The 22,997-nt window shown below is 36.4% G+C and overlaps 2 protein-coding genes across 2 annotated transcripts; both read left to right on the top strand.

Annotated features, from left to right (window-relative positions):
* Nucleotides 1–2,636: 2,636 nt before the first annotated feature.
* LOC107747931 (lysosome-associated membrane glycoprotein 3-like) lies at nucleotides 2,637–8,190 on the top strand. The gene is made up of 6 exons (XM_016562542.1): nucleotides 2,637–2,752; nucleotides 3,030–3,250; nucleotides 4,411–4,530; nucleotides 4,639–4,711; nucleotides 7,750–7,920; nucleotides 8,051–8,190. The coding sequence occupies exons 1-6, from the start codon at nucleotides 2,692–2,694 to the stop codon at nucleotides 8,188–8,190; spliced, it is 786 nt and encodes a 261-aa protein (XP_016418028.1). The 5' UTR covers nucleotides 2,637–2,691.
* A 1,183-nt stretch (nucleotides 8,191–9,373) lies between these two features.
* On the top strand, nucleotides 9,374–22,790 carry mccc1 (methylcrotonyl-CoA carboxylase subunit). Its single transcript, XM_016562540.1, has 20 exons — nucleotides 9,374–9,663; nucleotides 10,138–10,181; nucleotides 10,261–10,394; nucleotides 10,483–10,578; nucleotides 10,660–10,781; nucleotides 11,976–12,123; nucleotides 12,206–12,327; nucleotides 12,825–12,936; nucleotides 15,028–15,109; nucleotides 16,252–16,261; nucleotides 17,918–18,035; nucleotides 18,196–18,400; nucleotides 18,552–18,565; nucleotides 19,516–19,732; nucleotides 20,216–20,302; nucleotides 20,577–20,626; nucleotides 21,937–22,074; nucleotides 22,162–22,269; nucleotides 22,401–22,472; nucleotides 22,552–22,790. The coding sequence occupies exons 1-20, from the start codon at nucleotides 9,608–9,610 to the stop codon at nucleotides 22,672–22,674; spliced, it is 2,058 nt and encodes a 685-aa protein (XP_016418026.1). The 5' UTR covers nucleotides 9,374–9,607; the 3' UTR covers nucleotides 22,675–22,790.
* Nucleotides 22,791–22,997: the final 207 nt, after the last annotated feature.

Below are 22,997 nucleotides of genomic sequence, written 5' to 3'. Positions count from 1 at the left end.
GTTTGTCTACAAATAGATTATTGATTGCAGTATTTATTGTTTTTTGGATTTATTTGACTGTTTTATCTCAAGTTTTCATGTTATTGTAAGTTACACAAAGTATTTTTTAGAGAAAAGTCCAGTGCTTCATAACAGAGACACACAAGCAGCGTTAGAATGCAAAGTTGCGTTAAGTAAATTGACAAAAGCAGCATTGTGTATTTAAGGCCATACTTTGTCCCCTCTACCTTTGACCTGTGCTGTGTATTTCCCTCTCATGGAATTAAAGACATGATCTCGCACCAAACTGAGTCTCTACAGAGTTACTTCAACATACTGAAGAGAATTTACTAATAAAAACATAATACATAAAAAAAAAATTATGTGTAATTTTAATAGAACAATAATGTAAAATGCAGTAAAAACATAAATGTTTTAATTAACAGTTTTTTTTATAAAATAATAAACTATATTAATTAACGTTACCTTAGCATATATATTAAATGTTCATATTATATTTAACAAGATAATAATTACATGAAACATTAACAGGGTGTTCTCAGAAATGTATGTGTGATGCATCATATTGAATTATATTTTAATAGCTATATTTCACTTTTTTTTTTTTTTAGTTATGAGCTTTGAAGAGTTTTATATTTAATACATTATAAATTAATTATCATTAATACGGAAACATAACTGACATAATGTTGTCACTGTAGTTGTCTCTGTACATTTAACCAATGTTGGGAGGTATTACTTTTGAATTTACAAGAAAATATCTGAGTTACTTTTTCAAATATGTAATGCAAGTTACTTTGTTTTCCCATTGATTCACTGACAGCACGCCTGTCCTTCAGCCTGGTACTTATTAATATCACTTTTGGTGTAAAAGGGTCTTTACAGTTACAAAAATTATATGCTTTGTTGTTTTTCTATGTTTTTTTTTTTTTAAACAAATAAGCAAGCCCAGCCCAGGTGACAAAATGTAATGCAAAAGTAACGTAAAGCATTACTTTCCATAAAAAGTAACTAAGTAACACAATTAGTTACTTTTTTCTTATGGAGTAATGCAATATTGTAATGCATTACTTTTAAAAGTAACTTTCCCCAACACTGCATTTAACATTTTTGAAGTGTTGGTAATTTGTCCAATGCTTTTGTTTTGCTCATTTTGCTACATGTATGTCACTCAAAATGAGAAATAGCAAGCAAAATATTAAAAAATATTATTTATTACTATTAAGCAAAATATTAAAAATTACTTAAAAATGAAGCCATCAGGTTGTCGTTAAAGATCTTTTAAGAGGAATGCTCATCGTTTGAGGTGAACAGTTGTCCATTTAGACAACATTGCATTTTTTGGCATCAAAATGACTAGTTTCTAGTTACAGTCCAGTTTAGTCACGTCTAGTTTTGCCTGATTGTCTGTTTCCTGATTACCTGCCTGTCTTGGATTTCTCTCTCGTCTTGCCGTCTGGATTCTGTTCGCACCTCGCCTGGATTTATTATCTGTCTGTGGATTACTCTTTTGCTTCATCCTTTGGATTATGTTTGCCATCTATCAACCTACACCTGTTTATCTGAGTACTCTTCTGTCTTGCCCTCTGAATACCTGTTTGCCATTGTCCGACCCTTGCCTGTTTTGACCATGTTTCAGAATAAAGCTTTGCATATGAATCTGCTCGCCTCTCGTCTCATCGGCTCCGTTACAATGACTACCTGCTTTTTTTCTTCTTCTTTTAATCTACAAAGTCTTTTTTTTTTTACTTTTAAGCACCACAAAAAAGTATAACTTAATTTAGAAACTGAAACATGTTTGTCAAGTCATTTTTTAAAATTAAAATTGCATTCTTTCATATATGTAATGATTATTGGTAAGATAATTTTCAAATTAATATATAACAACATGGATTGCACTTATCTTTTAATATATAAATAAACAAGAAACTTGAAGACACACAGACACACACTGACACACACTCAAGAGTTCCACAACCAACCAAAGTGGAAAGGGAAGTAAAAAAGTTAACCGAGCAGACATGTCTGAGTGATCTGCATCGTTCACACAATACAAAAAGCAAAAAGTTACACACTTACACAAAACAGTTTTATTCCATTGTGTCCTGAAGTGTTGTTTTTAATAAAAGCTCATATATTTTCAGTTTTGTTTTCAAAACAGATACATATGGTTGAGCAGTGAACAAAGTTGCTGTTAGTTGCGATGAATGTGGAAGATTTGAAAATTTGCTCACATGCTGAAGCTCCACGAAAATGGAATTTATTCAAGTTATTGGTAATTCAAGTTGCTGTGTCATTGAACCCTTTGGGGCACTGAATGCATTTTTTCTCCAACGAAAACGTATGGCAAATATTAGTGACAACTGACCTGTTGGTGGCACAAAATTTTGAGTAAATTTCTACTTTTTAATCAAAGAGATGTCTAGATTGCTTAGAAATTCAATTTAAAACTAAAACTCTTGAACTGGAATATACTGTATGTTTTACACCAATATAGAGTTTTTACTCATATCATTACTTGGTCTACTAATCGTGGGCTTGGCTAAAGAAGCTTCCTGATGTCAGACAATTGCTGACAGCATCAAAGCATAAGTGTCCTCCTCCACAACCACATGTGCATTATTTTACCGTGGCTTCAGAGCTGATACCATAAGAGCAACTGCCCTGAAACACAAGAGCCACTTTCTCAAAATGACTCACGCAAGTTACTACACCGCTTTGCTTCTTCTGCTGTCTTCCATGCATTGGCTAGGTGAGTTGATTCGCCTATCATTTGAAGTCAAATAGTGATTTTAATGGTACAAAACTTTGCATATATTCTTATAAATTATGATTTATAATGAGAAAAATTGATTTATAAATAGATTTATAAGTATAAAGTTCTAGTAAGTTCTAGCCTAATTTCTGAGAACCCAGAACAAAGCAACACTGAGTCAGTTTAACAGCATCAATGATTGGTCCTGGTAGCTCTGTGCTGGTTAACACTTCACAAAATGGTGTTAAAGCCCCCCGTTGTGTTGTGCTTACAGGAAGCTCTCTAGCCTCAAACCCTCTTCAACTTTCAGCTACAGCGGACGAAGTTCCTGCCATCATCAACAGTGATCCTGCCATTACGAATCTGTCCCAGAGACCCGTTCTCCAGCCCAAAGAAAGCATCCCGCCTGAGTTTCTGTACACCTTGAGGAGCCCTCAGGGCAAAGTGTGTGTGCGGGCCAGTTTGGGAGTGGAGTACATGGTGCGAGAGAACAAAGTAAGCTTGATATTTTCTCAGCATTTTTATTCAGCTCCTCAGCATATTCTAGAAAGGGGTGAGAACTCACTTGGTTTACCACCACCATTGTCAACGGCTCAGAAAAAAACGTGCAGAACTTGAATGGGCACAACAGTTTTACACTGGGTCAGCATCCTTAAGAGTACATCTTTCTAATATTTTACATTGTTTGATGGTGGAATGGAATAGCCCATAATTAAGACAAACTGTAAAGTGAAAAACCTTATTGTAATCCCTTGTAAGAAATAAGTACTCTTAATTGTATTGAATGTGCACTTGTAGTGAACCTCAAATCTTAAGTTTATTTTAAAAACACTACTTGCAAATAATGTAATATTAATGGAATAAAAAGCCACTTGAGTGTAATTTAAGTACGTTGTTTCATAACACTCTTACGTATACTTTTAACAAGTGCACTAATGTCAAATTAAAGCTTTTACTTAAAAATGCATTTTGAATGCTATAAAAAGTACACTTATTTTTGATGCGTCAACTAACATACTAAAATACATGTAAAGTCATTTTACCTGTAGCGTCTTAATCAATATTACATTTAAAGTTAATATATGTGCATATTTAAATACATGACATGCAAGTTTCAATAGAAATGACAAAAGTATGTTACTTAAAATGTACTTAAGTCCTAATTAAGTGGATAAGACAAAATACTTAAATGTTCAGCTAAATTAATATAATATAAATGTAAACTATAATACATTTTCATTTAATTGTAATTAATATGCAGTTAAACATCTGAAAACATTACATTAAGTTTGCACTTAAGTATATTCTTTAAAAGTATGTTATTTCTATAATATTAAACAACATTTCACTTTTTTTGCCAGTATCTTTTTCACTGTGAAAAAATTGCACATGCATTGAGTCCACTCAAAGAGTACAATGTCATGTCTACTGGGATGTAAAAAACAATTTTGTACATTTTATTTTTTCATTTTCATTATTATTATTATTGTTGTTTTTTTCTGCTATGCCTACAATTTCTGTGCAGCCACACCAAATTTGAGTGTCTTGATCTTTAGCTCATGATGTTTTTTTTTTATATTGTTAATTTTACAGGATTTTCATACTAACATGATGCTGATGCAGTAATCACACTGTATTCCACACTTGTATTGCAGAAGAAGTATTATTTCAACGTGAATCCCAGCTTTACACAAGTCAGGGGAGAATGTGGGAGCCAAAAGTCTGTTTTCTCACTGGAGTTTGATGGTGGACATCTGGAGTTCACTTTCATCAAGGTACCTACAGTAGCTTTTATCTCTATGACAAGTTTTCTCTTTGAGGTTAAACGTGCAAAACAAGCAGCCTTAATCAACATGCAATGCAATATTTCCCCACACTTGCAGGAAGGTGATCTCTCCTATGTGAATACTGTCAGAGGTCTTCTGAGACCTGTTCCCCCTTGTAAAAATTGCCAGAGTAAGTATAAATTACACTACAACCTTTACAAAAAACATTATCACGCACTTATTATCACGATTATTCTTATCATAAAAATATATGTTAATATTTTATCTGGGGTTTGAGAGTTAACAAGTGGCAAAAATCTGAATTTCGCTTACTATACATGTCGAGAAGAAACTCCACACATCTTGATTAAGACGCAAACATTTCCATCAAATTCTTTCATCTTGTAAAAACACAACCAATTTTTATCCTTGTTTTACACTGTTTTCTGTCTCTGTGTGCAGTATTTTGGCAAGTTTTTGTTCCATCTATTTAGTTTCATTTTCTACTGTGAAACAACGGCCAGCGTTGCCACCTTGTGGAACAAATGATTAGTGCAAAACCAAGTCATTGCGCATGTGCGATCTACTTTAGGGGTGTAAATCATTGATAGTTTCAAAATTTGATTAAATTACGATTATGATGTCAACGATTTGATTCGATACCATGATGCATCATGATCAGGGGCGGCGCTAGGGGTGGGCTAAGCGGGCTGAAGCCCCGAATGTTTATATATATATATATATATGTTCCTGTGGCTCAGTGGTAGAGCATTGCGTTAGCAGCGCAAAAGGTCGTGGGTTTGATTCCCAGGGAACACACATACTGGTAAAAAAAAATATAGCCTGAATACACTGTAAGTCACTTTGGATAAAAGTGTCTGCTAAATGCATAAATCAAATCATTAAATTGTATATATATATATTAGTAAGCATATCCCATGTATTTTGACACATGATAAATGGATGTCTCTGGGCTAAGCCCCAGATATCTACTCACCCTAGAACCGCCCCTGATCATGATTATGTAAAATGTATTTTGTGCATTTTTATTAAATTGTATAAGCAGGCTACTTTTTAAAATAATTACAAATTAATAATAAATCAAAACAATTGTTAAGAACCTAACCAAATAAGTATAGCTTCAAAACATACAAGCAAATATAAAGTAATAAAGGGGGGAATAAAAGACAATTACAAGTGATAAACAAAAAGTTATTTCAGTATCTGAGAGTCCTTTAAGTATCCAAAAGTTTACAGACAATCAAATTTATGGGTTTTTCTTTTTTCCTCAGCATTATTGCTGTTTGATTTACTGATGAGATCATAGACAGTGGCAGCTTTAATAGGCTGCATTCACACTAATGCACAGATCTATTTTGACATATCAGACGTTTTGTCCTGACTGTATACAAACACTGACTGTGTTTACATCAATTTCGTATCATAAAAAGTATTCGGAGAGGCAAGTGCATTTAACCGCAGCCGCGATCTAGGACAACAAACACTAAGCGCACGTGAAATCAATGCGCATGCAACGGTTAATTTCAACACCCCTAATCTATGTCTACAAAGTTACAAAAATATGTTATAAAAATCGTCCAGTGCTCAAATAGTACACACATACTATTCTGGTGATGAAATTTGCATCCCATGCACTGTACGCGTACCCTCGCTTACACGTAAAAACTGAAGGCCTTTACTGAAAACTGAAGGCCTTTAGTCCCAAACCGGCTAAACACTCTGGATCAGCCTGCTACAGTAGTCACGCCCCAGTCTCTCGCTATTGGTTAAGCTAAAAAGAGTGCTTGTGGTGTTCGGCCAATCACAATGCACTGGGTCAGCTGGCCAATCAGAGCAGACTGCGCTTGTTGGAAGGAGGGACTTTGTAGAAAATGAAGCGTTTGAGAGAGGCGGGGCATAGAGGACCTACAATAATGTACAGTATTTGAAAAATAATGTGTTTTTTGAACATTAAAGCATGTCAACATATTCTGTTACACCAAATACACAAAATAATGATCTTTAAAAAAGCATCATATGACCCCTTTAAGAATACTGTATGCCAGTAGTTAGCGATGTCACTTTGTAACAAAACATGCACATGTGCTCAATGTTACCGTTTTCACAAATTCACACTTTACAGTTTACACAGAGAACATAATGGTATCATTTACTATGGAAGGCAGATGGGGCCAAAAGCCTTTAAATGGAACGGGTGAAATTTGACCTGTCAAAACAAACTGTTTGTGCGTGTTAATGTGACAACATGCACAGAAGCCGATAAAATTGCTGTATTTGAGACATAGGATGTCATAATGGTACACTGGTATACATGTATGCAAACATCAGACATTACACTGTAAAAAATGTTGGATTGTTTCAACCCAACTTTGGGTCAAATATGAACTAACCCAGCTGTTGGGTAAATTTTTTACATTAAATGTTTAACCCAAAAGTTGGGTTAGTCCATATTTGACCCAACGTTGGATTGAAACAACCCAGCATTTTTTACAGTGTATATTTGTTCATAAGGATAGTGCATTGGTACATTGTGTGTGATGTCAGACTTAAATTAGATTAATTAATTTACTATAGCACAGTAGATATCAGAAAAACAATGCTGCAATAAACTAAAGAAATTATTAATATGTGGGTAAATCTAGAAGTCAGTCTCCTTTAAAAGAGTATTACACATTCGAACATGGCCAGAATGTGTGCAAATTGAAAGACAAGTTCAAATATGTTGTCTTAACACCGTAAAACAGTACGTTTTTACATGTGCTAAAGAAACGCAGCAAACTGATGCCTTAACACAGCCAGAATGTGCGCGTCTACACATACAAAAGAAACACATTCAAAATTGCAGCATTTATGTGGACAAACAATGCGTGTTGTCACGGTCAAATTTCTCACCTACTGTTTAAAGAGTTTTGGCACCGTCAGCCTTCCATAGTTTTCAAAAGTTAGCATTTTCAGGCCCTCAGAACTGTGTGGTCATTTAAATAAATAGCCAAAATGCATAAACAAAACGCATGAAGAGTTTACACATTTTTTTGGCATGTAAATGGTGCCTGGGAGGCTCACTGTTTACACTTTTGGGGGAGATAAACCCGCGAATGGCATACTTTACTGTATAGTAGACAATGAACAATAAATTGGGTTAAGAGAATGTATTTTAACATAAAAAAATATCTCGAACTAAGTACATTTTATACATTTAATCCACAGCTAAGACCTACGTAGGAGTTGTAAATCACGAAAAGCTATTCAAAGCAAAAAATGGCCTAAGCTTCCAATGCAAGTCTCAGACAACTCTAATACTGGCAAGCTACTTCAGAGTCAAACTGGTGCCACTCCAGATTCAAGCCTTTGATCTGGCTAATGAAGCGTTTGGAAAAGGTACATACATTTCACATCGTAGACCGTAGAGATGCTATTTTTATATACTACATATATCAATTTAAACACATCTATATTCTGTTAACCTATTTACGCAAGAATAACAGGATTTCTCACGTCTTGATTTCAGAGGTTGAGTGCTGGGATGATTACAACAAGCGCATGATCCCCATTATTCTTGGTGCCGTAGCTGCAGCCGTTTGCCTCATTGCCATTCTGACGTATGTGCTCGTCAGAGAACGCCGTAACCAAGGCTACGAACAACTCTGAGACTCTAGATGTGTAATGTGAAGATGAATCACAAGATTTTATTATGTGTTACATTGTGTGGATATTGCTTTAAATTATCTCAGTAAACAATTAAAATGCGATTGACATGAAATACTGTCAGAAATTTGCTTTTTATAGACTATGGTCATTCTGATGTCTGAAGGTTTTGGTCCATGACAAGGTATGTGTACATTCAAGGGAATGATTACGATAAGTGTAGGTTTTACATGTGAATCTCAAACACTTCTTATGAAACGCCATGGGGAAAAAAATGCAGATTTTTGTAATAAGAAAATGGTTTTGACCAAAGTAGTGTTAGACTGCAAAGACTAACACTAAGTGCCAATGTTACATCATGATTATGAAGCTCCAACAACTGAAGGACGAACTGAGTGAATTACAAAATGATAGGAGAATGAATGTTTAGACTATTATTATTTAAAACAAGCCTTGTTGAAAGTAAATTAAGCCTATAATTAGAGAACTGACGATTGAGGGGAATCAGAGGTTAATTCTAACGTTGTCCAAAAAATAAAAAGACTTCATATAGTGTGACAACATGCCCCACTACTTTGTATTTGGCGTTTTCATGGGTAAGACTTTTAAAAGCTTGTGTCTGAAGAAAAGAAAAAAAAAAAACAATAAAACATTTTTTAACTCAATTTAACCCGAGAAATGTTCCCCATTATTTTTTTTAACAAAAAAGTACATAATTACCCGGATTACATGCTTTCTGTGAGATTCTGAAGTGCACATCCAACACTGTCATGAGAAGAACAACATTCATATTACTAATTATTATACTATATAAAATATACTTGTAATGCTAAATAATTACTTATTTAAAAGAAGTACTTACTCAGAGAGGATGCGATTTAGAACGGAACCTTATTATTTCTGAGGGGACGGATTTCGCGGGAAACTGCATACACACGTCATTGGCCCGTGAGTGTCACGTTATATTCATAAACAGAGAAAAGTAGCTCCCCTGTGAAGCAAGAGGTAAGCTGTTTTATTTTTAATCGCTACAGGGTCAAAAGTTATATAGTATAACTGAAGTGAAGGCGCTGGCATATTTATGATCTTACTGTACTTCATATCCCACAATCCTTACACACATACGTCAGTCCCCGCCTCCAAGCTCCCATTTCTGATTGGCTGCTGTAAGTACGGTAAGTGGACGAGGACAAACCTAAATGCGTTTGCTTTTCCAGCGGCTACACGTAGCATCACTGATATTATCGTTTTCATGACATTTTACTCGGAATAATTCAACTGAGTATAAATATTTGGAAGTCTTCTATCGAGTTTATGAGAATGAAGCTGTGAAACCCATGAAGTATATGAAATTAGCGCGCTGTTTTGGAGCAGAGTCGTATTAGTTGCACTTACATATGCTAACAACAACACAGTGATCATGGCTGCGGTGTTTCTGAAAACTCGAATCAACAGAGCTATAAACAAACACCTGCTGTAAGTTACACACTACTTTATTATCAAATATAAAGAAACAATATAGCGTTCATCACATATGGGGTTGTAAATCAGAACAGTTTGATATCACTGATATCAGTCGAGCTGTCCGAAATGACATTCAAACTTTGCTTGAAATATCATATTTCTCTTTTAAACGAATGCCTTTCGAGATACGAATTTCATTGCAAGGGTATCTTTGTGAATGCTGATGTGAAGTCATATTTTAGGGAAGAAAATGCTGTTATTGTTAATGAATGTATATTTGGTGCAAGGTGTGCATAATTAAGTTATCTGTATATGTGTGCACAGTTTTGCATGAACACTTTGTTGTTTAGCATCTTGTAGTTATTAATATGCATTGTGGTTTTACATGAAACGAAGAGGTCACCTCTGCAGAGGAATTTGCCCTTGACTCCATTCAGACTATTTAGTAAACACATGAAGTAAGATCTCATGCTCTCTTGTCTGCAGGACACCGGTCTGGACCACAGGATCCACCAGACATGCATCTGTGGGTAAGAGCTGTCGTTACCTAATGCTGGTTATTATTATAACTCATAATGCCACTGATAGGTGTTGTTTCTCTATGTACAGGCCGGATTGAGAAAGTCCTCATTGCTAACAGAGGAGAGATAGCATGCCGGGTGATGCAGACGGCTAAGAAGATGGGCGTCCACTCGGTTGCGGTGTACAGCGACGCAGACAGACATTCCATGCATGTGGCCATGGTGAGAGAAAACTGTCACAGATACATGCATTCACATATTCTGATCATAGGCAGATAATATAGTGATATAACTGGGTCTGTAATGCCAGGCGGACGAGGCGTATCATATCGGGCCAGCAGCATCTCAGCAGAGTTACCTGTGCATGGACAAGATCCTGGATGTCGCCAAGAAATCCTCTGCACAGGTGTGCTAATGTTAAGATGGTTTTTTTTTTATAGCTGAATAGGGAGTCTGACTTTTTCTTGATTAAATCTGGTTTGGTCAGGCGGTCCATCCTGGATATGGATTCCTGTCGGAAAATACAGAGTTTGCTGAACTGTGCAAACAAGAAGGCATCATCTTCATCGGCCCGCCGTCATCAGCCATTCGGGACATGGGAATCAAAAGGTACATTACATAAAAAACACAAATAGTTGTTTGACTGTAGCAGCTGTGCAACAATACCATAAAAAAGCCCTGGTAACTAAAAAAAGTGAGCTTAATTGTATTTAATATTAGTGCTGTCAAACGATTAATCGCATCCAAAATAAACGTTTTTGTTTGCATAATATATGTGTGTGTGCTGTGTATATTTATTATGTATAAAATATAAATACACACACATGAAAGATATGTTATGTTTATATATTAAATGTATTTATAAATATGTGTCTTTATATATACATAATAAATATACACAGTACACACACATATATATTATGCAAACAAAAACTTTTATTTTGGATGCGATTAATCGTTTGAATGTACTTCAGATCTTAAAAGAATATTTAGAAAATACTGTATGTACACAAATAAATAACAAAATAAAGGCCATTTAAGTGTACTTAAAGAGAGACCGTTAAGGTTAACTTTTAAAAAGTGCCCTTCGTAATATCAAATTAAGATTTACTTGAAAGTACATTTTAAATAATTATTGTTTTAATAATCTTTTGTCGTGCTTTAAAGACGTACGCTTATTTTGAGGTGTTGACTAACATGCTAAAGCACATCCCTTATGAAAATTAGCCATAGTTTTACTACAAAAAAATAAAAACGATGGTTACTACACTTTTACTATAATAAAACCATGGTTAATTTTCACAAGGGATGTAAAAATATATATATATTTAATGGATTAAAATACAAGTTACGTAATTTGATATTGAATTTAAAGTTTATATTTAATTGCAACTTCATTTTTACAAAGTATATTTAAGTACATGGCATAAGTTTCAATAGAAATTACATTTATGGTAAACTAAAAAATATTGTAATATTTATCAGTAAAGTCAGCAGTACACTTTATTTAAAAAACAACAGAATTATGAAATTACATAAAATATAGTTGCATTGAACTAATTGCATTTCATATTAATTAACTATAATACATTTTCATTAAATTGCACATTTTCCTAAAACATTACATTCAGTATATTCGTTTAAAGTATATTATTTCCATAAAAGTATAATTCTTATCTAGCAATGCCTGAATATCTGTATAGTGTAGTCTTTAACTTTCAGGCAAAGCTTTGTCTAGCCAACATTTAACTAAACTTTCCTTTCTAGTTTCTAAGTTTCAGTCGGTCTTTGTTTTTGTTTCAGCACATCTAAACACATTATGTCAGCTGCTGGCGTGCCCATCATTGAGGGTTACCATGGAGAGGACCAATCAGATGGCAAACTTCAAAGCGAGGCCGCAAGGATCGGTTACCCTGTGATGATCAAAGCAGTTCGTGGCGGCGGCGGAAAGGTAGGTTGTGTTTGCACTGAACCGTTCTGTAATAATACGCATACTTGAAATCACAACGCTTTATTTGCACCGCCTCGCGCAGGGAATGCGAATCGCACACTCTGAAGCAGAGTTTCACGAGCAGCTGGAATCGGCTCGCAGAGAAGCCCGCAAGTCATTCAACGACGACGTGATGCTGATCGAGAAGTTTGTTGAGAACCCCAGGTCTGTTTGGTTGATCAGGCTCAGTACATGCGATATATGTGACCACAAAACCAGTCATAAGGGTCCATTTTTTTTCAAATTGAGATTTATACATCATCTGAAAGCTGATTAATAAATAATCTTTCCATTGATGTATGGTTTGTTAGGATAGGACAATATTTGGCCGAGATACAACTATTTGAAAATCTGGAATCTGAGGCTGCAAAAAAAATCAAAACATTGAGAAAATCTCCTTTAAAGTTGTCCAAATGAAGTTCTTAGCAATGCGTATTACTAATAAAAAATGAAGTTTTGATATATTTACGGTAAGAAATTTACTAAATATCTTCATGGAACATGATCTTTACTTAATATCCTAATGATTTTTGGCATAAAAGAAAACTCGATCATTTTGACCCATACAATGTATTTTTGGCTATTGCTACAAATATACCCGTGGTTTTGTGCTCCAGGGTCACATTTCTGATGTAATACATGAGTGTTTGTTGTTGCATTAGACACGTTGAGGTGCAGGTGTTTGGTGACCAGTTCGGCGATGCGGTGTATCTGTTCGAGAGAGACTGTAGTGTACAGAGACGACACCAGAAGATCATCGAGGAGGCTCCAGGGGTATAAATATGACATTCTGCATCTTCTGCATTATGGTGAAGTCTGTGATGTATGCTTGTGTTAATGAAACCCACCTTGGGTGCGTTTCCCTAAAGCAACTATGGTCACAAGTTCCGTTGTTACCAATAGATTTCACATGTTTACACAAATATTTATATATCAAGTTCTTGAATTAATTTCCATCACACATTTATGAATGATGTTACATGTATTTATGGATCGTTGAATCTGCATTTGCAAATCGTCACATGTGCGTGGACTGCTTTGAATTTGTGTGTGGTATTTTTGAGACCTTCCTGGCAGGTTAAGATTCATAAATATCTTTTTTTGGAGGATGTTCCGTTCAGCCAATCGCGGTGAGCTTTTAATCCACCAATCAAAACACTCTTTACTGAACAGACTCAAGAAGCTCAACGCTGCGCTTGTACTGTGCATTGTTTCTATGATCGGGTCCTTGATGTAAAGACATTTTAATGGGTACTCTTTTTTTTAGCACCTGATTACAATTTCTACAAAATCACATTATGATTTATATCTTTTGCACAAAATACAGCTACCCGGTTAGCCTGCTGTCTTATACACCAAAGTTGCACATACCCTGTTTATTCAGATCAATCTGTAATGTTATCAAATAAGTGTTAAATGTCCAGATATTTCATTTAATAACAACAATTATGTAATGTGTTCTGTTGTTGTTATTAGTAGTAGTAGGCTATCAGATTCGCAATGACTTTTGATCAGGCATTAAAAACAGCTATCACCACCGAAGGGAGATTTCGAACACACACAGCGGAGAGATTTCAGCATGGAGGATGAAAACCACACTCAACGAGTGAGTAAAGTCGTTTTTTTATCTGATGGCATTTTCTTATGATTAAAGGTTGTTTTAGTTAATTAAGTGTGCAGTGTTACAAAGTTGTTAGTCCACGCCAGCTTTCTTATATTATAACTGGTGTTTGTAGGAACACTTTAGTAATCACAGGATGAATGGGCGATAAACAATCAGTAAAACAACGATTTCGATGCTAAACTATTGCATAATTTTAAATACGATTTGTAGTCAGTGGGTTCTAAAGTTACCATTGCGACCAGCTATAATCATAAGAAAATGCCATCAGATAAAAAACGACTTTACTCACTCGTTGAGTGTGGTTTTCATCCCCCATGCTATATCTCTTCGCTTGTGTGTGTTGTTCGAAATCTCCGAACACCGCAGCGTTGAGCTTCTTGAGTCTGTTCAGTAAGGAGTGTTTTGATTGGTGGATTAAAAGCTCACCGTGATTGGCTGAACGGAACATCCTCCAAAAAAAATATATTTATGATTCTTAACCTGCCAGGAAGGTCTCAAAAATACCACACACAAATTCAAAGCAGTCCACGCACATGTGACGATTTGCAAATGCAGATTCAACGATCCATAAATACATGTAACATCATTCATAAATGTGGATTGTTAATTAATTCAAGAACTTGATATATACATATTTGTGTAAACATTTTAAATTTATTTAGGTAAGATGCTTTTGTGTGAGCATTTGGGGAAATATTTATGCTTTTACTTCTGTATTTATGAATTGTGTTTTGAATTTACGAATCGGATTTTGTAAATGTAAATTGTGCTGTGCATTTATGAATTTTGTTTTATAAATGTATTATTTTTGAGGCCGATCTGGCTCCATACGATATCGGTATATCGGCCGATATTCTTTGTATATACTATAGTACAGTACCAGTCTAAAGTTTAGACACATTTCCCATTCAACTATTGACTGGTACTGTATATAGAATTCATTTTATACATAACCAGAATATATATATACATAAACACATGACAAATTCTGCAAAATTCCATGTTATACAATAAATTCCGTTTTTATGACTGGATTCCGCGATTCTGTCCATGAAATCATCGGGCCCTATTAATGTAGCAAATGAGTATGATAAGCTCATTGAGTAAAAGAACACGCACACTCACACACACACGCAAACACACACACACACACACAAACATACATATTCACACACACTCTCTAACGATGCTTTTGGGAAACGCACCCCTGGCTTGATTTGTGTGTGTGTGTGTGACTACAGCCGGGCATCAGTCCTGAGGTCAGGAGGAAACTCGGAGAGGCCGCGGTGCGAGCAGCTAAAGCAGTCAACTACGTAGGAGCAGGTGATGATAATGCCATGTGACGTCAGCAAAGACGCATTAAACTGATCAAAAGAGATCAGTTTCTATTTCAAATAAATGCTGTTCTTTTCAACTTCCTAGTCATCAAAAAATCCTGAAAAGATGTTACAGTAAGTTATGTATTTCACAAACTAGTTAGCAACTTACCGTTAAGAGTCGTGAAGACACTGGCGCTGCCTGAAAAAGAGACCTCCTTAACTGAAGTGATAGGGTTGGCTTGTGTCACTTCTTTTCAACTTCCTAGTCATCAAAAAATCCTGAAAAGATGTATCAGTTTCCACAAAAGCAGAATAACCGTTTTTAACATTGATGACGAGCAGAAATGTTTCTAATCAGCATATTAGAATGATGCTGAAAATTCAGCAATAAATTACATTTGAAGATATATTCATATAGAAAAGTTATTTGAAACGGTAACAATATTTCACAATGTTACTGTTTTTACTGTATTCTTGATCAAATAAATGCAGCCTGTGTGAGCTTTTCGCAACAAAACCCGCCCAATTGCTACTCAAAACTAGCCCAATAGCGTTCTGGGGGGTAAAATACATGTTTTTTGGTGGGGTTCCTTTGGTACAATTCGCATTCCATGGGATAAATATCACGTTATTGGGATCGCTTCAACCCGTGGACATGGAAAAACAACCCGCGGCAACAGTGTTAAAGTAGCCCGATTCCGCAGAAAAACCACAGACTTGGCAACAGCAGAAATGTTTCTAATCAGCATATTAGAATGGTGCTGAAAATTCAGCAATAAATTACATTTGAAGATATATTCATATAGAAAAGTTATTTGAAACGGTAACAATATTTCACAATGTTACTGTTTTTACTGTATTCTTGATCAAATAAACGCAGCCTGTGTGAGCAGAAGAGACTTCTTTCAAAAACAATAAAAAATCATACCGACCCCACTTTTGCATGGTAGTGCACATTGTTTTTATGTTGCCGATTTTAATAGATAATATATATATATTGATTTGATAATTAATTGTTAATATCGTTTAATTAATTTAGTAAAATATAATTATTTAAAGGAAATCATTTATTCACTATTACGACTGGTGAAACATTCAATATAGGTCTGTAACTTGGCAGAAGTTTGAACGGTTGTTTTCTAACAGGTACTGTGGAGTTCATCATGGACGCGCAGCACAATTTCTACTTCATGGAGTTCAAGAACTTGATATATACATATTTGTGTAAACATTTTAAATTTATTTAGGTAAGATGCTTTTGTGTGAGCATTTGGGGAAATATTTATGCTTTTACTTCTGTATTTATGAATTGTGTTTTGAATTTACGAATCGGATTTTGTAAATGTAAATTGTGCTGTGCATTTATGAATTTTGTTTTATAAATGTATTATTTTTGAGGCCGATCTGGCTCCATACGATATCGGTATATCGGCCGATATTCTTTGTATATACTATAGTACAGTACCAGTCTAAAGTTTAGACACATTTCCCATTCAACTATTGACTGGTACTGTATATAGAATTCATTTTATACATAACCAGAATATATATATACATAAACACATGACAAATTCTGCAAAATTCCATGTTATACAATAAATTCCGTTTTTATGACTGGATTCCGCGATTCTGTCCATGAAATCATCGGGCCCTATTAATGTAGCAAATGAGTATGATAAGCTCATTGAGTAAAAGATGGGGTCATTGTTTATTAACTTTACAGTAAGTTATGTATTTCACAAACTAGTTAGCAACTTACCGTTAAGAGTCGTGAAGACACTGGCGCTGCCTGAAAAAGAGACCTCCTTAACTGAAGTGATAGGGTTGGCTTGTGTCACTCAGGGTTGCCAGGTTTTCGCAACAAAACCCGCCCAATTGCTACTCAAAACTAGCCCAATAGCGTTCTGGGGGGTAAAATACATGTTTTTTGGTGGGGTTCCTTTGGTACAATTCGCATTCCATGGGATAAATATCACGTTATTGGGATCGCTTCAACCCGTGGACATGGAAAAACAACCCGCGGCAACAGTGTTAAAGTAGCCCGATTCCGCAGAAAAACCACAGACTTGGCAACACTGCTGTCACTACTGTGACCTGGGTCATCAGTTGCAAACAATTGAGCGCGCTCTGCTGGACAAACTAAGTAATTACACCATCTGCAAGCATTTTATCTGCGTTATAAGTTCTGTAAAAAAAATTCATATCGGTGGCATATATGCCGATGCAGATATATCTGTGACAGGCTCATATCGGCCGATAAATTCAGCAAAACACATGGATGTACGTCACAACAAACCATAAAACATCTGTGGCATTGCAGCTTTAAAGTCTGAAGGAAAAATACGTAATAATTATGACAATACAATCGACAATCGTGTGTAGTGGAGAATACACTTATGGAGCGTCTTTAAAATAATGCATTTATAAGTTAATTATTTTTAATTATGATTGGTTGCTAACTGCTGTATGTCTGTTGAACATATGTAAGGTGATGAAGTGTCTGCTCATTATGATCCAATGATCGCTAAACTGGTGGTTTGGGGGGAAGATCGCTCAGCCGCTCTGAAGAGACTCAGATACTGCCTTCGACAATACAACGTAAGCACTCATTCTAATCTTTACGGTTGCGTTAGCGAAATTTTGCTGAGGAAAGGTCTGTTGTCCGTTGTCAATATTGCAGCACTTTCAAACCAAGCAAACCAAATGCGAGCGAAGTTTGCGCGAGGAGCTTTTTTGCCATTCGCACGGATTGCGATCGAAATGACTGGATTTTGTCAGCAAAATTTCGCAGACCAACAATAAATGTGACCGCGTTCATCATGGACGCGCAGCACAATTTCTACTTCATGGAGATGAACACGCGTCTGCAGGTGGAGCATCCCGTCTCAGAGATGATCACGGGCACAGACCTGGTGGAGTGGCAACTGCGCGTAAGATCAAGCTCATGGACTTCAGAAACTACTGAAAATATTCACTTGTTTCCCAAATATTGCAGATTCGTCCACAAGGGGTCACAATCGCACCTTTCTTTACACTTAATCAGTTTTATTCGTTTTTTTTTTAATCAGACGTGGTGTCTTCGTTCATCAGGTGGCTGCGGGGGAGAGGTTGCCCCTCTCTCAGAAGCAGATCGTGTTGCGGGGTCATTCTTTTGAAGCCAGAATATACGCCGAAGACCCCAATAACAACTTCCTTCCCGGAGCGGGGCCGCTGCTACACCTGTCCACGCCGCAGGGGGATCAGTGCACACGCATAGAGACGGGGGTTCGAGAAGGTACTCTACATTTAATCTCACGTGACTTATGATTTACCATTTACAGGTGAAAAAAATAAAACAGTTTGAGGAGGTTTTCAACAACAACAACCAAAAAAAATGGCAGTTTTGGCCATTCATTTACATGACAGTGGCGTTTTTGGGGGCCTCAAAACAAACTTTTTGATAACAGGTTTCAAAGTGCAAGTTTTTGAAAATGATACAATTATTGTCTCTGTATAAACTACAAAAATGTGAATTAGAAAAATGGTGACGACGTGCGCATGTGGATTGCGTGTTCATGTAGTGTCAAGTAAATCGCCAAATACTGGCCTTGCATGCATAATACAGCGTTTTAAGTTGTTTTTACAGATCCGTGTGAACGCGGATCGTTAGTTTTTTTTACAGTTTAAATAATTGAGCGAAATTTTGCTGAGGAAAGGTCTGTTGTCCGTTGTCAATATTGCAGCACTTTCAAACCAAGCAAACCAAATGCGAGCGAAGTTTGCGCGAGGAGCTTTTTTGCCATTCGCACGGATTGCGATCGAAATGACTGGATTTTGTCAGCAAAATTTCGCAGACCAACAATAAATGTGACCGCACCTACAGTGGTGGCCAAAATGATTAGAACACTAGTATTTTCAGCAGCTAAAAAATGGTTTCAAGTCAGTTATTTCTATCCTTTGCTGTAGTGTGTCAGTAGGAAAGGTTTAGGTTTCTTGAAGCATCTTGGAGACGCTGCCACAGTTCTTCTAGATTTAGTGTGTCTCAGTTTGTTCTGTTTCTTCATGTCATTCCAGACAGACTGGATGATGATCAGATCAGATCTCTGTGTGGACCACTGGCTGTCGTCAGGCAAAAATCTCACTGGATTGTTACAAATAATGGCAAAATGAATGTTTGGAAATGTAAACTGATATTTCCTACTGACACACTACAGCAAAAGATAGAAATAACTGACTTGACACCATTTTTAGCTGCTGAAAATACTAGTGTTCTAACAAGTTTGGCCACCACTCTGTAACATATTGAATCATACACTTCCAAGACATTTAAAAACAACACTACTGCATAATTTACTTAACCTGAACAACTGAATCAGAATTTGACTTCCTTCAGTATTCTTAATATTAACATCGTGTATGTCTATTTCACAGATTGTGGGTCTCAACACCAACATCGACTTCTTACTCAGTCTTTCGGGGCATGCGGAGTTCGAGGCAGGAAACGTTCACACCAGCTTCATCCCGCAGCACTATGATCAGCTGTTCCCAGCAGCTCAAAGGCCATCCGATGCACTGCTCTGTCAGGCCGCCCTGGGTCTGCTGCTCCGCGAAAAACAGCATACAGAGATGTACAGAAACCAAACCAGTGGTGAGAATGCATCGTTTGTAGTTTTTAAGATCATGAGAAACTAATTCAAGTGTGTCGAAACTTTAGTCTGCTGGGTTTTGGTGTTCATTGATGGTACAGTGTGTGTTTTGGCACATGAAGCTTGTTTGAGATGTTAACCTAAGCTTCCTGTTGCAGACATGTTCTCTCCGTTTGCCTCCAGTAACGGGAGACGATTGGATTGCGTGTTCATGTAGTGTCAAGTAAATCGCCAAATACTGGCCTTGCATGCATAATACAGCGTTTTAAGTTGTTTTTACAGATCCGTGTGAACGCGGATCGTTAGTTTTTTTTACAGTTTAAATAATTGATTTTTTTCCCCCATGTTAAAATATTAGAACCATTTTTGTTGCTGTGTTTGTATTATGCTAATTAAATTTCGAGAGGTATACAGTGGTGTGAAAAAGTGTTGGCCCCCTTCCTGATTTCTTAGTTTGAGATGTTAACCTAAGCTTCCTGTTGCAGACATGTTCTCTCCGTTTGCCTCCAGTAACGGGAGACGATTCAATGTCCTGCACTGCAGGAACCTGACACTGCAGCTCGGGGACGACAGTAAGCGCTCATGCTCTGATAAACACACACACACAGTCCGAAGCAGTGACTGATACACACCTGTCAACATGATTTCACTCTGAATGATCACTATAGAAGCCTTAAATAGAATCTGCACAGCAAGATCTGTATAGACGAGTGAATCTCACCAAGAAGTGTCTTCAAATATAGTCAATTATATTTCGCTTAAAGAAAACAAAGCTCATTTTTAGCACCATTATTTTGCTTTCTGACATTGCTATTATTTAATAAGTAATTAATATCTCTTTTGCAGAAGTGGCATTATCTATTACTTACAATCCAGATGGGACATACTGTATGGAGGTAAATTCTGTTTTAGACTGCAAAATGTTATATGCAAACCTGCATGTGTATATATATATATATATATATATAATCACAATAGTTATATATTTTTGCTTTAAATTTGCTTTAAATAAGGTCTTTATGATATCAAACATTTTGATACCATAGAAATGTCATAATTCTTGTCATATCACAAAAAACTAATGCTAGCCTAAATAAAAAAAATTAAAACAATAAATAAAAACTCTAGCTCACTGAAGACAAGTAAACAGTCAGTGATTAAATAAGAAACTAACAATACAAGCAACACTAAAAATTACAAGCAATAGGAGAAAAAAATTACAGTAGAACAAATAAATAAGAAATGCTACATTTTTATAAACTAATCAAATGTATAAAAACACTGCATATTCTTCACTGTGTAAATTAACTATATATTTATTGTAATTAAAGTTACAAAAGTGATTTAGTCTTGAGCAGTGAGAGATTTTCTCTTTTGTTGTTTGATTAACATGAATGACAGAAAGCAGGAATATTAGACTGCTGTCACTTTAAGAGCTGCCCGTATCCAATACTGTTACAGCCATTTGCTTTACCTTAAGACATAAATGACTGTGTTTACGAGAATACTTGCAAAGACGGCATTTTGACACACACTAGTGTGTGTGTATTTAACCGTTCAAGGCCTATAAAGCGGCAAAAATAACCGTCTTCATGTGCACGCGCCTCTCTGACAGCACGTACATATAGCGGAATTAATTCTCTTTCGCTGCTGATTGCGTTTCAGTGGCTTGTTTTTAAACTGCAATGCTTTAAAAATGTGTGCAAACGATAAGTTTTCATGGCCACGCAGCACATCAACATCACGTGAGCATGTAACCACAATAGAGACGATAGTCCAATATATATATATATATATATATTTAAGCTTATCTCGTTAATTCGTTAAGCTTATCTCGTTAATTGTGTCTACCGGTATATCGCCCCCCCCTCTATTTCACATAGTCTTAAGTTAAGTGTCATTATGTACTAAACATGAACTTTCACACGTCTTCATTTGTGGTTGTTAGACTGGAGGTCAGGTGTTTCATGTATCAGGAGAGCTGCAGATGGAGGGAGACGTGACCTACCTGTGGTGTTCCGTCAATGGAGTGCTGTCCCGACCCAAACTAGTCATTCTGGAATATATATATATATATATATTTAAGCTTATCTCCGGTTAATTGTGTCTACCGGTATATCGCCCCCCCCTATTTCACATAGTCTTAAGTTAAGTGTCATTATGTACTAAACATGAACTTTCACACGTCTTCATTTGTGGTTGTTAGACTGGAGGTCAGGTGTTTCATGTATCAGGAGAGCTGCAGATGGAGGGAGACGTGACCTACCTGTGGTGTTCCGTCAATGGAGTGCTGTCCCGACCCAAACTAGTCATTCTGGACAACACCGTACACATCTTTTCTATGGTGGGTTTCTTTCATCCTTATATTACACTTCACCATTAAGTCAGGACTATTGATGATCTTTTGTGTTTTGTTTTTGCCCTTGTTTAGGAGGGAAGTGCCCAGGTGGACATACCTGTGCCCAAGTTCCTGGCTGGTGTTAGTGGCTCCAGTGCACAGGGTGGCGCTGTTGCACCCATGACAGGCACTATCGAAAAGGTATTTAAGGCATCTGTGGTTGAAACCCAGTTTGTGTGAGACCAGAATAATGCATCCCAAATCAAACTATTAATTAATCTACATGGAACCCAAAAAGCAACTTCTGGAACTTGCCTTTGCTTTGTTTCTAGGTCTTAGTCAAGGCTGGAGACTCTGTCCAGAAAGGAGATCCTCTAATGGTGATGATTGCCATGAAAATGGAGGTGAGGCTCTGTCACTTTCTCATTAAGTGCACGTTATAGTCCATATTATAACTGATCGGGTCCTTCTCTTTCTGGGCAGCATACAATCCGTGCACCAAAAGCAGGAGTCATCAAGAAGGTGTTCTTCAAAGAGGGCTCACAGGCTAGCCGTCACGCAGCTCTGGTAGAGATGGAGCAAGAGGAAGGAGCTGGGGAAGAGTAAACCTAGTGACATCACACACAGAGGACTGGAAATCCTGAACTTGGATAAGTTGCTGCGCAATACAATGATCTTGATCTTGAGAAGCACTACAAATTAGTTTGGATCTTTTGAGATTTAACAAGGCCATTAACATATAAAAGATCACCAGTCATCGTCCAAATCCTTTAATTTAGAACTGTGTGCTGCAAGAACAGCTCACATTTCCCAAAACCTGCAGTACTCCGACAAGAAAAAGTACGTACGTCTGCTCAGACCCTGACGTGACGCTAAGCACATTTCCACGTCAAAGCCAGCTTTTACAAATATAAGCGTTGGCGTGGATT

The sequence above is a fragment of the Sinocyclocheilus rhinocerous genome, unplaced genomic scaffold (genome assembly GCF_001515625.1).
Source record: "Sinocyclocheilus rhinocerous isolate Xijiao unplaced genomic scaffold, SAMN03320098_v1.1 scaffold1191, whole genome shotgun sequence".
NCBI classification, from domain to species: domain Eukaryota; kingdom Metazoa; phylum Chordata; class Actinopteri; order Cypriniformes; family Cyprinidae; genus Sinocyclocheilus; species Sinocyclocheilus rhinocerous.
Note: the sequence above shows the minus strand (reverse complement) of the source record. Positions and strands in the feature narration are given on the sequence as shown.

Coding starts and splice junctions, on each gene's coding strand:
- mccc1 (XM_016562540.1), top strand. CDS start 9,608: ATGGCTGCGGTGTTTCTGAAAACTCGAATCAACAGAGCTATAAACAAA. Junction 10,782..11,975: donor CGGGACATGGGAATCAAAAG/GTACATTACATA, acceptor TTTTTGTTTCAG/CACATCTAAACACATTATGT. Junction 22,270..22,400: donor TGACAGGCACTATCGAAAAG/GTATTTAAGGCA, acceptor CTTTGTTTCTAG/GTCTTAGTCAAGGCTGGAGA.
- LOC107747931 (XM_016562542.1), top strand. CDS start 2,692: ATGACTCACGCAAGTTACTACACCGCTTTGCTTCTTCTGCTGTCTTCC. Junction 4,531..4,638: donor TGGAGTTCACTTTCATCAAG/GTACCTACAGTA, acceptor CCACACTTGCAG/GAAGGTGATCTCTCCTATGT. Junction 4,712..7,749: donor CCCTTGTAAAAATTGCCAGA/GTAAGTATAAAT, acceptor TTTAATCCACAG/CTAAGACCTACGTAGGAGTT.